The sequence below is a fragment of the Aulonocara sp. 'chitande type north' Nkhata Bay genome, linkage group LG22 (genome assembly GCF_057382095.1).
Source record: "Aulonocara sp. 'chitande type north' Nkhata Bay isolate Kocher_YH1m ecotype deep benthic linkage group LG22, A_spYH_male_GT1.1, whole genome shotgun sequence".
Lineage (NCBI taxonomy): Eukaryota > Metazoa > Chordata > Actinopteri > Cichliformes > Cichlidae > Aulonocara > Aulonocara sp. 'chitande type north' Nkhata Bay.
In genome coordinates, this window is record NC_141364.1 from 27434364 (window position 1) to 27449745 (window position 15382).

Genomic DNA, 15382 nt, shown 5'->3' on the forward strand with positions numbered 1-15382 from the left:
CCGTGCACAGTTTTTTTCAATTACTTATTCACAGATCACCATCTACTCCAGTTAAGTCCTGTGTACCCCAAGGCTCTGTCCTGGGATCTTTGCTTTTTATTATCTCCTACATCTAGGTAATATTTTCAAGAAATATAACATTCAATTCCACTGCTACGCAGATGACACCCAAATCTACTTCCAAACCTATAGTTACTCTCATACCCACATTTCTTATCGTTAAAGTGAAATCAAGGTTTCAGAACTTTCTTAAACTTAATGGTAATAAAACAGAATTTATTCAAATATGCACCAAATCTATACTGACTAAAGTTGGGACCATAAATCTTTCATTATTCATTGATAACTATTGTCATACCTTCCCCTCAGGTTAACAGTGTTGGTGTCATCATTGACAGCACTCTTTCCTTCACGGCACATAGAAATAATATCACTTGGTCTTCTTATTTTTATCATTTATTTTGTTGTACTAATGTAATTTTGAGGATCTTTATAAATAAAATAAATAAAATTCATTATTATTAAATAGACTTACTCCTGGTAATGCAAACCAATCTTTCTACAGGACCGGAAACAAGCAAAAGCATCAGGCGCTACCACTTTCTCCCTTCCTGTCTGTTAAGGAGCAAAGGTTACACTTTTTTCCAGCTCGTTTTCCCACTGGGCAGTGGGCAGTCACATCAGAAGTCTTCCTCACTCCCAGCAGGGTTGTAGCAGCATCACGTCTCCCTTTCATGACCAGGAACCGACCCAGCTGTCTCAGGTTAATGCAGTAACATCTCCAGTGTTCTGGTAATTTCTAGACTGGATCAGGTGATTCATGAACCAATGAAGCCTTTCTTCTTTAAAATGACTGACAGAATGCCCCACCACCTTTGATATTGTGTGATACCTTAGTTTAGGATCCATGGCAAGCATGAGGTGAATAAATAGTTTCATTTATTGAAACTGCATGGGAGGAGGGGGTGTTTTTGACCAGGGCTCCCAAAACATTTTTATTAAGTACTTCTCAAAGCAGAAAATGGACTACAGTGCTTTTCTACTCTATGTAACATTTAGACTCATGAATGCATCAGAGAGTTGGTTCCAAGAACCAACCAGCCATAAATACAATAAAAGTGGGATTACCGTCATGAAAATGTGGCAAATAATGTGAGCAGTCATATGTGAATGTAATTATGCTTATATCTAACAGGCTGATTGTGAATGTCTCCTTCATTGAGGAGACTCAGGGCTGGTGCTCATGTAGCACTTTCTGCATTTCTTGTGACTTATTTGTACACCAAGCTGAGAATCAATTTTGACTGATTTGCATTCTGAAAACACACGTGGATATTCCCATGAGTGTGTTTACCTGTGTCCAGTGACATCACATGTGCCTAAAGCATATTGGGACGACAGGTCGATAAGCAGCTGTGGGCCTGAACGAGCACAAACCTGTCCAAGTCTCTGAAATTCATACAAAACTTTATTGTCCCAAAAAACAGAAGAAAAACACCTGCAACCTGTTTGTGCACGAAAGGAGGTCGACTGAAGTTAACAAACAAACAAACAAACAAATAAATAAATAAATAATGAGGCTGACAATGGCATGATTAATAGCGGTGTTTCAGGGATGAGTGAGCGATTTGATTTGATGCAACGAGTGTCCTGATGTAATGTCCGGTATTGGCGCTCCAGATTCAGGCTCTCCTCCTTGCTGTTGGGGGTGTCAGAGTTCATCTTTGAAGCCACTCAACACCAAGTGGTGACTCGCCTCTCGCTTGAGGAACCGGAGGAAGTCTTTGAGCTCGCGGGTGCCCTGAAAGCACATGGGAGATGTCATGTGACCCCAGAAGGAAGTTAACATAAAGACTTTATCTTGAAAACCTGTCAGTGGCTCAAGCTCCACCCTTACTGTGAAGCCTTGCCTTCACAAACTGCACAGTGTCCACAGTGTCTGTGTAAGCTTCAGCAAACTACCAACTATTAAACACTGAACTTTAGCTTCACTTCCTCCACTTGCAGCTCTGGATGAATGAGGGTGTATTAAAAAAAACAGACTGGTCCGAGCAGGAAATGTGGCTGTGTGTGTACGTAAATGACAACAGACTTTCAAAGTAAAATTCTTCATTTATAATCCCTGTAGGCTCTTCTTTGGTGGTGTATGAGCCTATTGTTCAGAAACAGCTGTAGTGCTGTTTCTGAACAATAAATGTTGAGTCAAACAGTATAAACACGTTGGGTTTTCCAGGAAAGACCACAGCCTGAAGTTACAGTGTAATCAAAGCAAATATTTGTCACCAGGAAGGATTTTTAACATCCAGCCCTTTACAGGCTCACATTAGTTATTATTATATATACACACACACTTTTATTTATATAGACCAGCTGAGGAATAAGACGAGGATTTAATTAATTAGTATAAAATCAGGACTTTAGCAGCAGTCGGCAGACCCTGAGGGTACTGCGTCCGTATGCCCTGTGGATGATAAATGAGAGCAGTAAAAAGCACACTGGTGTTATTTAGGGGTGCAACGATACACAAAATTCACGGTTCGGTTCGGTTCGATACTTTGGTGTCACGGTTCGATATTTTTTCGATACAAAAAAATGTTCATGCCTTTTTAATTTGTCATTTATTAAAATTATAAATATATATTTTAACTCAAAAGTACAGTTTTTAAATTTAACCCTAACCCTTGTGCGTGTTTTTTATTTTGACACCGAATGCGCACCTGCGGACCACTTATGTGCAGCCCTGGTTATTTAGCTCGTCATATTGCAGCCACAGAAATTCTTTTGTCCATGAAACCATAAAGCTGCACTTTCTTTTTGCCTTATAGTCTGATTTGTCATAACTTCTCCGTTTTGTGGTAAGCTTTTCTTTGGCTGTCACTTCTTCACCCTGACCTGTCTTATTTGGCTCAGCAGAACTGAAATGCTTTTACACACGGACTCACATAAGCTCAGCGATTCTCTGCGCGATCAACCTCTCACATGTTTAAGCTGCAGGAGATTTCACTTGTCATGTTTGCATAGTAAGCTAACGATTAATAAGACGATGTCAGAGGAATTGGTGCACAAATTATCATCACTCACAGATCAGTGCTGTCGCTCTCTATACACAGTTCGCGCGATTGCAAAGTGAAAGCAAAAAAACAAGCGCAAATTCAAACGCGACTTCAATATGTCACATATTGACAGTGGCTCACAGATGCCAATGACATAATTACCCAGCTACATTTCCGAAAGAATGCAAAAGCATTGACATATATTTTTCCTTCCTACAATAGCCCGACGGGCAGGGCAGAGATAGATTTTGGTAGCCCGACTGAAAAAATCGCTAGCTCCGGGACGTCGGGCTAGCGATATTGCAAGCCCTGTATCTGATTGAGGAATCACTCATCTTTGGAAAAGAGAGTTTATTACAGAGAAATGTCTCTTTCCAAAATAAAAGCTATACTATCCGCTTCTTCTGGGCTATATTCTCAGCAGCATAAGGAGAATCATGTGCTAACAGCTGTCTAAATGACTCGGCTAAAGTTAGTAGCATGCTTGTTGTTTTTGTCTTTGCACTACGATGATGTCGGCGTAAATGTGCAGTCATATTCGTTGTGTTCCCACTAGTGCTTTCAGGTTAATCTCATTGAAATGACCTTAACGCCACAACACAGCAAATCTCCGTTAACGAGCTACCGCCGATCGCCCCGTGCATGGGGCTAGACGGCCAACACGTTAACGAGCTAACTGCGCTAACACACTAGTTCACACCAATGTAATTGAGCATTGCATGGCACATTCAACATACTGTTTTACTTTAGTCCATGACTCGCTTACCTTCAGGGTCATACGTCACATGAAAACCAAAATAATTCCAAACGCCAGATCTGAATGAGGTTCAATTTGCCTGTTGTAAGGAGAGCTTAACTTCTGTCTCGCTAGCTTGCCCTGCGCTCTTCCTTCTGACTATGCTGTCTGTGTTGAGCGCTCAGTGGATCTGCGCTCGACAGTGCAGCCTAGGCGGAGTAGTCGAACACAGATTCACTGAGCGCTCAACACAGACAGCATCGTCGGAAGGAAAGTTGATAAAATAAATTACAAATGTTGTATTGTTCGATACATATGCGTACCGAACCGAAAGCACTGTATCGAACGGTTCAATATCGATACGAATATCGTTGCACCCCTAGTGTTATTGGCTGCTCAACTTTTAAGATTAGGCTTAAAACTTTCCTTTTTGCTAAAGCATATCATTAGGCTGGATCAGGTGACCCTGAATCCTCCCTTAGTTATGCTGCAATAAGTGTAGGCTGCTGGGGGATTCCCATGATGCACTGAGTCTTCTTCACCTTTCTCACTCACTATGTGTTAATAGACCTCTCTGCACTGAATCGTTGAATGACTCACTTCTGCACTTTGAGAAAACGCCTCTTCTGATCTGTGCACAGATGTGGTTGTACCTGTACCATATCAGTCAAGAGCCTGTACAAGTGGAAGCAGGTGCAGTTTAATGGACCAAATTATGTCCTGTGTTTCTTCTGAGCTGACCATGAGTGGCTGTGGAGAAAAATGAGTGTCTGTACTTTGCAGTGCTCACACTGACCCGGGGGGTTAGAAAATTATTTAAATGTGAAGTATGAATGGGCAGACTCTGTGTTGACAAACAGGATGTATGTAAATGAGAAAATGGAATTTTTAAATCCCACTGACATATGCTGAGAGAAGCCGCAGACTGCAGGTGTGGACCTGAGCTGGTGCACATAGGTGAGCACAGAGCATAATTAACTACCCATAAAACCCTGAGACAAGGCAGCTCAAACAGCTGTGAGGGAAAACTACAGCACAGGCGAGTGGGCTGCTGCAGATAACATTGACCTTAGATAAACTGAGAGGAAGCAACTTCGTCTAAAACTGTAGCTGAGGTCCATCTAGCCTCAGGTCTTGGGTATGCACTCAGGTGTCTTACCTGGTATCTGACGGGTTCGTCCTTCCTGCCTACTGGAGCAAAGTAGATGGTGGGAAACCTGCAGGCAGACACAGCGACATCAGACTCACACCTGGCAATGACTGAAGCATGTCACGGGAAACCTGAATCTCACCCTTGGACATCGTAACCCAGAGGGACGTCATTGGCCAGGGCATTCATCTTGGCAATGACGATTTTGGGGTCAGAGCGCAGCTGAAGAACACAAAGGTTTGACAATGATTTCACACAGAAATAAACCAGTAATATCTCCTTCAGTACAACAGGTCATTTTAGTGGGTGGAGCTACAGCACACAAGACCTCATAGGCAAACAGGAACCAGCACCAGGTCTGAGACAAGTCCCCATTTGAGGAAGACGGAAGATGTTTCAGAGTTTCTAAGATGTCATGTGACCTTTTGCAGATGTTTTACACACTCAGGAAGGGGCAGAGCCTAAGTGCAGCTGCAGTGTGAGAGTAGTTCATAATAGCACACACGATGCTACAGAAGCATGAGCTGGCAGCTTTGTGTGGTTTGTTGTGCACCTGCTTATTTGCGGTGCTCAGCTGTTGTTGAGAGCAGGAAGGCCATGTCACACAAATATATAAGACCCAGCCTATTCTTATTCTAGCACCATTTCCTTATTGTGTAGAGAAACTGTTCAAACTGCACTTTTCTTATACTGAAAATTAAATGTATAGTTAATAGTAAAACCGCCAAGGGGTTCATTTTAAATGTCAACTGTAACTCTGTTAAATAATTTACATAATTTCCTCAGGGATTATTCAAATATTCTGATTCTGATAAATCTAAAACACCATCATCTCAGATTTCTAAGGAGCTTGAAAAGAAAAATCTGGGACACTCCACCACTTTACCCTAAAACTGAAGAAGCTTCTCGGATGAGAGGCGAAAAGTCTTCAAGCCGCTTTTCACGCTACTTGTAAGGCACTATGTTGCCTGGCGGATGGACATGTGACCAACATACCACTCTTGAACCCCGATCCTTCCGCCAGGCAACGTAGTGCCGTACAACAGCGGAACAAACAAAACAAATCGTCTTACGATATGACAAAAATCATGGACAATCCATAGAAAAGCCGCACCTGACTAAAAGCCACAGGGTTCAAAGCTTGTGCAAAAAGTAGCGGCTTATAGCCCGACAATTACGGTACACTTCTTTTTCAATTAGTTAGCATTTTAATTATTATTATTTAATTTAATAATTTAGAACATAACAGCCCAGTACATGCACACTAGGGCTGCCACAAACGATTATTTTACTAGTCACCGATTATTTTTGCGATTAGTCGACTAATCAGATTATGTATCCATTGGACATAAAACGTACAGTTTATTGCGCCAGCAGCATCTGCTCTTATATAACTATCATTAGCTTAGAGCTTTAAGTGTTTAAGGTATGTGCTAGCTAAAAATAAAGACAAGATGATAGTTTATTAAACTCCACTGAAACAATCTGCAAATTTCATTTAAATTTAATAAACTCAGCCGTCTGCTCCTTGCTATCTAAAATATAACAGGACACCGGAGTATATTATCGAGCATCTCACACTTCTGATAATCAGTTGTCTGATTGACGTTTATTCTGCTGTGTAAAAACTATTAACGACAGCTGGCATCCTTGTACATGCAGTGCTGCCATGTTCTGTTTCAGTCTGTTATTACACTCTTAAATCCTACTACTTATTCCCGCGTCTTTTGGGATCTTACAAAGCTTCAAACGATGCGTCGACTATTAAATTAGTTGTCGACAATTTTGATAGTCGACGTAATCATGACTATTCGACTAATCGTGGCAGCCCTAATGCACACCACACCACAAACAGAATGCAGTTTCTTACTGAAGCACAATTGGGAATACCATCAGCAAGTCTGCAGGGCAAGTAGGTTCAAGTGTACAAAGGAAAAAAAGAAAAGAAAAAAAAGCAGACGCTCTGAGAAAGAGATGTCATACTTTTTGGAGATGTTTTCTTTTTTTCCTTACATCATCTCACTGACCGGATTATTTCATATTAGAAGTGAGGAATGAGCCCAAATGTGAGTGAAGGAGACTGTAACGTGGAGATTAGGTTTTTTTTCCTGCAGAAATGCTGATGGATGATGGGATTTGCAATTATCTTCGATAGGAAACAGTTATGTTTTTGGTGTGATACGCATGCAGTAAGTAACCTGTGTTGTAGTAATCTGTTTGGTTGTGTTTGGCGAAAGAATATTTTATTGTGTAAAATAGCATTGATCACACCTTGCAAACATCTGCTTTGCCAGCTGATTTCACAGGATGGTACACCTGGTGCAGAGAAGTTAGAGTGTGGACTCAAGCTTGTTGGTCTGGTGACTAAAACAGGGTCTTCACCACACAGTGCTTATTTATAAAGTGCTTTACAAATCCGCACATTACGGCTACAGTTGGATTTTCCTGTTTGAGTGAAGCTAGCCAAACAGCGAACACCCAGTTACTGCTAAAGCGACAGAGTGTGAGAGTGGACATTATATTCTCAGTATATGAGTGAGCGTACCGTTTCAGCAAGCTCTCCATAGACCGGCTCCAACTTCTTACAGTGAGGACACAACGGAGAAAAAAACTGGATCAGAACATTTTTATCCGGGTCATTCACCACCTGATCAAAGGACTCTGCTACCACCACCTGATGCACACAGGTCAGAGGTTACAAAGAGGTCTACAACGTCATTGATACTCACACAAGAGGCTTTGGCGTGTTTGTTTTACTCACTTTGACAGCCCCAGAGTTCTTTTCAGGTATCGGTTCTGATTTGATGTAACGTTTGAGTCGACCTGCAAAGTAATCTTCCAGGAACCTCTGCAGAGACGCACCATCCCTCCTAAGACAAACAAACAAACACACACAGTTACTTGTTGGTGCTTTCATTGTGAATGAGGTCAGAAAGCTGAGAAATGCGGGTCAGCCCCCCCAAAAGTTTGAAACAGACTTGGATCAGATAGTTCTGGTTTATTGTGACCCCACCCCCTCACCTGCAGAACAGGTGACATAGTGGTATGACTTGGCTACGCACGTGAACTCCTCCCTCATGGTGTACTTGTGACCCAGTCGGGTCCGGATGGTGATAAAGGGCAGCTCCCCTCCATCTGACGTCCCCATTCCAAAGTCTTCCTCCAGCTCCAACAGGAAGTCCTTCTTATTGGCTATAGAGAAGGTTAGACCCCGCCCGACATACTTAGACGCCACCTTCATTACCCTGAGAAGAAAACACACAGGGGAGAGGATTACACACAAACACTTTAGTCAATCAAGCTGTACATCTGGAACACATCCCCTCTGTGTGCTCGCGTTACCTGTTCCTCCAGTAGTTGGAGCCGGGGATGTTGTGATGGTAGTCAAGATCGTAGTACGCCGTCAGCAGGTCCCGGACTCTCAGACGGTCTCTATTCTCTATTGTCATGTGAGGACACAGACCGTAGCTGCACATAGATGGACACACAGAATGAGGCTGCGGTTCCTCTAATGACGTAGGACAGTTTTCCAATTTCATTGTACTATATATGACTGTGCAATGACAATAAAGAGTTATCTCTTAAAGACTCACATGTGATCTCTGATGAAGCGCCGCAGTGAGCCGATGGTCAGGTAGTCTCTGAAGATGACAATGCTGTCCTCAAAAGCATTGGCGAGTCTGGGAGGTCTGAACAGCAGCACACATCTGGAGAGAGAGACACACACACACGCACAGAAGTGAGAATAACACCTTTAAACTGTGACATCACTACGGTGATATCACTTAGGTGTGAACTCACTCTGAGTTGGCCCCATGCTCTTCGGCGAGCTGCAGGTTGGTGCTGTGAGCGAAACGGAACTGTTCTCTGAGTAGAGTGGCTGCCTTCAGGAACTCAGCCAGACGGGGGCTGTCCGTACCTGAGAACACACCTGATGCAGACACATGCACTGGTAAGGGAGCTAAAGGGGAGTCAGAGGACCACAGACACCAAGTGTTTGCCTGACCCTGAAGTTAGCATGGCCATGTTTACTTTAAGGTTACTATAAGGTGATCATGCCATGCAAGCAATAAAACCTCAAAGGTGTACAGGTATCCAGACTGCAACAGTGCGAACAAATTCAACAAAAATGGTTTATTTGAAGAGTTTCAGTTAGGTTTCAGAGCTCATCACAATACAGAAATGGCTTTAGTGAAGGTTACAAATACAAAAAAAAAATACAAAAAATTCATACACTAAGGTTAATTATGGAGTACCACGGGATTTTATGGAAGGACCAATTCTGTTTGCATTATACCTGCTTCCCTTAAAAGGCATAGCAGATGACACCCAACTTTACCTATCCATCAAGCCAGATAACACACAACAACTATTTGAACTGCGTGAATGTTTTAAAGACAAAGACCTAAAGAGACATAAAGATAAAACTGAGGTAATTGTACTTGGCCCTAAAATTCTTAGAAACACTGCATCTAACCAGATGCTTACTCTGGATAGCATTACCTTGGCCTCCAGTAACACTGAGGAATCGTGGAGTCTTTAACCAGGATATGTCCTGGTATGTGAGGTCGAGCATTTTTATACATTTTGTTTTATGCACATCCTTCAGATTTTGCATGCAGCTTGGTGAGCAGTGATGAAGCCCGGAGTGGGCGTGCAGGCCATTGTTACCATTGCTCTCAGTTTAATTCTGCAGGTACACATAGAGATGTACCTGCAGATGTACCTATGTGTGAAATCTAACTGAGGATCATGCATCTTATGATTCTGTCTAGGTTAGGAGTGTAAAGGCTGCACTATGCCCGAGTACATTTAGAAGTCGTCTGTGCAAACCAGAGCGTAAGCCAGCACAGAGACACGTAACCAGGGTAAAAGTCATTACATAAAAAATAGGAGAGGCAGGTTGCTAACCTAGATGTGACCTCGTCTGTACAGTGGAAAGACGAGTGCTATGGCCTCCGGAGGGGAAGAGGACTGCCAAGAGGTTGTGATCATCCTGTCCACCAACGAGGGAATGCCAAGTCTAAACCACGGCCTCTCCCCCACAGTTTTAACCAAACAGATAGAAGCACAACTCAATATATAATCCTGTGTAATGCTAAGTTAGGCTTATTCTGTTTCAGGAAATTGGCTACAGCTAGCTGCTTGCAGACTATGGTTTTCTGATTGAAGGAGTACATGTTTTGTTTGAACTGTTTAAGGTGAATAAATACTTAAAGATTAGATTAAGACTACATCCCTCTTTTTTCTAGCCACCCCTCCAGGAGCCTGGTTCAGCTGGAGGTTTCTATCTGTTAAAAGGGAGGTTGTCCTTCCTACTGTCGCTAAAGCACTTGCTCATAGGGGTCATCGGATTGTTGGGGTTTTCTGTTTTCTTTGTATTATTGTAGGATCTTTACAATATAAAGCAACTTGAACACCTTGAAGCAACTGTTGTTGTGATTTAGCAATATATAAATAAAACTGAATTAAGCTGAACTGAGGGTTACCTAGGCAACAAGAGCCTGGAACTTTCACCTGTGACCAAGCAACAGCTACATTTCCTCATCGTTTGTTTCGTCTTCTGCTGTTTTGTTTATACTGATTTTATTCTTTAATGTCTGTATAACTTGACTTTGACAAATAAGAAGCACTCAGCCTAAAGCATGATGCAGCATACAGCAACACGCAGTAGAGGTTTTAGATACAGGCGACACGGGCAGTTGCTCGGGGCGGCATCACGGGCATCGGCAAAAAAAAAAAAAAAAGAAGCTCGTACTCGTGCTGCCCCGACATCAGCCAGCGCATATTGGGAATGGCATAAGCACCGATCGGTTTTCTATCGCTCATTTGCTGGGAGTAAGGGCGCCCTTCGTTTGTGAGGTGCGCCTGCTGCTTGCGGCGCAGAGAGGAGAGGGCGGGGCGGCGGCAGGTTTTCTGACCGGCTGGAGCAAAATTTACAGTTTGATGATTTAAAGTCTCACACACAAGCCGTCGAAAGGGGAGGGGGGCCTGCTGCTTCCAAATAGAGCACATTTCATTTAGAATGTTGTAAATCCAAGCCCCTTATGTATTCATGATTTGAATCCTGGGTTGTGTGAAATCTCAGAAATAAACCTTAGACAAAGTGAATCTGTGAACTAAGGTGTAGGTCTGTTAGGTTATGTTGTGGTGATCCTTGAGTCCTCGAGGATTTGTGTTCATACTGGAGTGCAAAATTAAAACCAATGGAAGATGGACAAGAAAAGTTCAAAGCCATCAGCTCCTCAGTTTAGAAAAAAGAGAAAAGAGGAGGAGAAACGAGCAAAAGATACAGGTAAGCAGATGTGTCATTGGATAATGGCAGGTCATCCTGAAACAATCAGAATACTTTATTAATCCCTAAGGAAATTATGTGTGTTACAGTTGCTCCAAGAAGAAATGGTAAAAATAGTATCAGTAACAGACTAAACTCCAAACAATACATTATGTTACAGATTTTAATATTAATTAGTCATCGTCAATTGTTGATTTGTCCTGTTCTCATTGTATGACGAATTATGATGGCTGTTTGGTAGCTGTTTGCATACAATGCATACTCTCTGTGTGTGTGTGTGTGTGTGTACAACAGTTTTATGTTAATGTACAATCCTTAATATGTTTTGTGTGTGTGTGTGGGGGGGGGGGGGGGGGGGGGGGTGCAGAGGGAGTGTTCGCCCAGGGCGCCAAATAGGCTAGGACCGCCACTGGCAACACGTGACCTCGTACCTACAATGCTGGCGTCATGGTTATTGACAAAGGCCTTCAGATCGTCTTTGGTCTTCAGGTGCATCGAGTCTGGACCAGTCTGCCTCCTCATAGTCTCGTAGATCCCCTCTGAACACAAACACACACACAGACAGAGGTTACATCACAGAGTCAAGTAACAGAGCAGGATTGGGATGCTCATAGTGTTTCCTACCTGCAGTGCGAGGACCATCATAGGGGGCGGAATCTTTGCCGTACCTAAAAATTCTCAAGGTGGGATAACCTGAGACCCCAAAACGACTGCACGTCTCAGAGTTTGTCGTACAGTCCACCTGCCGCACAGGTGAGACAAACAGATAAGACTGTTGTGAAACAGGTGTTCACAACAGTAATGAACAAGATGGACACATTACCTTTGCTAATTGAACACTTCCTTTCAGTCGACTAGCAGCTTTCTCAAACTCTGGGGCCAATTTCTTACAATGACCACACCTGAAGGAAGGGAAAAATAAAGGGATGAAGGAAAGGAAGGAGAAATAAACAAAGGAAGGGTGTAAAGAAACAGGGAAGGAAGGAAGGAAGTTGGAACGCAAAGAAGTAATGCGGAAAAGACGGAAGGGGAGGGAAGGCAAGGAATGAAGGAAATAAGAGCCACAGTATAATAAATACAAAATAATTAAATCAAGGGAAATGACGTAGGAAAGAGGTGGAGGAATGGAACGAGAAATGGAAGAGGACAAGCAGGTTGTTAGTGCCTCCCTAACAGCAGAGACACGATTTAAAAACAGCAGAAAACCAATAAAGATGGAATGATTTCATTTAAAAAATAAAAAAAAACTCAGGAAAAATCTCCCGCCGCCGGCCGCGCTAAACTAACGCCGATTCTTTACCAAGGAGCGTAGAATTTCACCAGCATGGTCTCGTGCTCTGTTGCCAGGTAATCGAAGTCCGCGTCCCCGAGCTCGAGCACGTCCCTTCGCGAGGACACAGCGGCGGGAAAACCAGACAGCACCACCAACGTGACAACAGGAAAAAAGCCCAAAGTGGGCGCCATGACGGAAGTAGAAGAAGAGCTGAGAGAACGAAGGATGAAACCGGTGATCGTTACTGGAGACTTCTTACAATGAGGCGGTGTTCCGGTGACCTCCTTCAAATTAAAACGCTTCACCGTAACAAATAGGATTTAAAATGTGTAATAACTAAAATCAAACATCTTTATTGGGAAATTAAATATGTGTAAAACGAGAGCCTTTACAGACACCAATCCACGCCATTTTAATCCAGAGGAAAAACCTAGCAACACATGAAGGTCTGGTTACTGCAGATTGGGTAGTTTCCGGTGTCGTCTTCTTTCGTTTTTAATGGCAGCTTGCATTCAATACAGTTGTACTACTGCCTTCTCTTGGCTTATACTGCTACATCGCTTCTATTTCCTTAACCCTACAATGCCCTTTGTATCCTATTTTTGATGCATGAGTTTCTGAGACCGCTATCTCATCAACATGATAAATACTTGCCATAATTTCAAAAACTCCTTTTTTGTCTAGAATTAACATTATTGTTAACAAAACGTGCCAAAAATGCCCAATGTATCAAGTGCAATACAAAAATAAAAGAAACAAAAATATACATACAGCAAAAACATTTTTGTGGATTTTGTTAGAATGGTTAATCAGAATACTTAATTGATCTCTAGGGGAAATTATTTTTGGTTAAAGTGCTCCAGTATAAACAAACAGTAACAAAGAAAGACAATACACTAAGTAAGAATAACACAATATATACATAATAACCATCTCCGTTCCAAAAAAAATAAATTAAAAAAAATCGGAATTTTCTGGCCATTTTTTTTGATGGGTTGGGTCTTACAGGGTTAAATCCTCTTGATGAGTCTGGAATTTCACAAAAAACATCGCCGTCGCTTCAACTTCGGTTGTGGCTCCAGTGAGCCGGGCAACTCCAAGTCCGGCAGGCCGGGCAGCACATCCTTCTCCGAGCTGGGTGGGTAAGCTGTAGCGGCAGGGGGATGCAGATGAAGCTCATTAAGGAAAAATTCCTGTATGAGTGGGTGAAGCGAGTCCAAAAGCCAGGGGAGACCAGAAACTAGTCATTGTAGCTGGTTGGGTACAGCACGCTGAAACTCCTCTGGATGATTCAGCCACAGGTCACATAATCTATTCACTGAATAAATTATATCCTCCTTAAGCTCATCAGACAGGGTGAGTTCTGCTGGGTCCATGTACTGGTCGAGTCGTTCTGTCATGGAGGGCTGTGTGGCAGGCAGACAGGAAAGGTGGACCCAAGAGCAGGACTCAAACACAGAGGTAAAACTCAAAGCGCAGCTTTATTGCTGAGAAAAACCTCTTAGTAAATTAAACTCACCAAAAAACAAAACTCTGAACAGAGGAACTAAGAACTGAAACACTAGAAGAGGAACCCCTAAACAGGAGACTGAAACAAAACACACAGCACATTGAGGGTACAACACGACAGAGAGCAAAGGCAAACACAGGGCTTATATACACAGGGAGTAATCAGGGAACAGGAAACAGGAGGGAGACAGCTGGGAGAGATTAGGGCTAACGAGACAGGGGGAGGTAAAATTGGATACACTGACATAGGACTTGGACTATCAATATAAAACAGGAAATAAGAAACAAATCACAAAAACGCAAACTTCACACTGAGAGACAGACATAAAGAATATAACACATAAAACGGAGAAGACAGTGATTTAAACTAGAGGCCAGAACACCAAATAATGTACAGGTCCTCCCTGATTAGAGAGCTGGCGGCAGCTGATTGGTCCCCTCATCAGGTGGCTGTTTTTAAAAGATCCCTGCCCAGCAGTCGCCAGTCGTGACTGTAGTGATGAGATTTCTGGCTCTTTTTAGAGAACCGGCTCACTAAAAAGAGCCGGCTCTTTCGGCTCCGAACCAGCTCTTCAGGTTGTTTTGTTACTTTAATTGATTTATTATTAACAATAATATAAAATTATAATTAATTTTTAAAAAAATGTTCATTTACCTGTTACTACCACACACCAAATCCGGTCGTTGGTATTTCCTGGCTTGTGTAGACTCTAGGTAACAAAAGCTCAACACTGCATCTAGCATTCTGGAGCACTTCTGTTGTCTTTTGTTTTGGAGTTCGTACGTGTTTTGAAGGAAGACAGGCCAAGTAACCGTATCATTAGGGCCTTCTCTTCTTTTTTTAGTAGTTTGAGGAGGTTCTTTTGCTGCATAAGCAGTGAATCAGAAACAGAATAATTATCTTCACAATTACTTAATGCATGCACAATCATCCAGGTAAGTCAGTCCCGAAATGTGGAGTCTGTTCATCTGGACGTAGCGTTTTCAGTGGGAGGCGTTTTCTCCCACTGAAAACGCTATGTCCAGATGAACAGACTCCACCTTTTGGGGTAGCTTCATAATGTTCCATAATTTACAAACCTCCTTTCAAAAAATTTGCTACACTTTCAACTATTTGTCATTTAACACAGGTTGTGGCAGGAGACCTCCCCTCACTGAGCCTGGTTCTGCCGGAGGTTTCTCCCTGTTAAAAGGGAGTTTTTCCTTGCCAAGTGCTTGCTCATAGGGGTGGTCTGATTGTCAGGGTTTTTTTTTACCCCCAAACCGCAGGGTCTTTGCCTTGTACTATTGATTAGACAATCAGACCACAGGACAGGTTTTAAAACCTGACTCTGTCCACCATATAGTGATTTTGAATGACTCTTTT

General features: G+C 42.5%; 1 protein-coding gene across 1 annotated transcript; it reads right to left on the reverse strand.

The window, feature by feature from the left end:
- Positions 1-1450: 1450 nt before the first annotated feature.
- LOC147304363 (protein disulfide-isomerase A3-like) lies at positions 1451-12987 on the reverse strand. The gene is made up of 13 exons (XM_086280149.1): positions 12535-12987; positions 12058-12136; positions 11859-11976; positions 11666-11773; positions 8741-8870; positions 8533-8646; positions 8282-8407; positions 8002-8184; positions 7701-7809; positions 7485-7613; positions 5082-5161; positions 4949-5006; positions 1451-1801 (listed from the first exon to the last, which is right to left on the reverse strand). Exons 1-13 carry the CDS (start codon positions 12696-12698, stop codon positions 1712-1714), a joined length of 1488 nt encoding a protein of 495 aa, XP_086136275.1. The 5' UTR covers positions 12699-12987; the 3' UTR covers positions 1451-1711.
- Positions 12988-15382: the final 2395 nt, after the last annotated feature.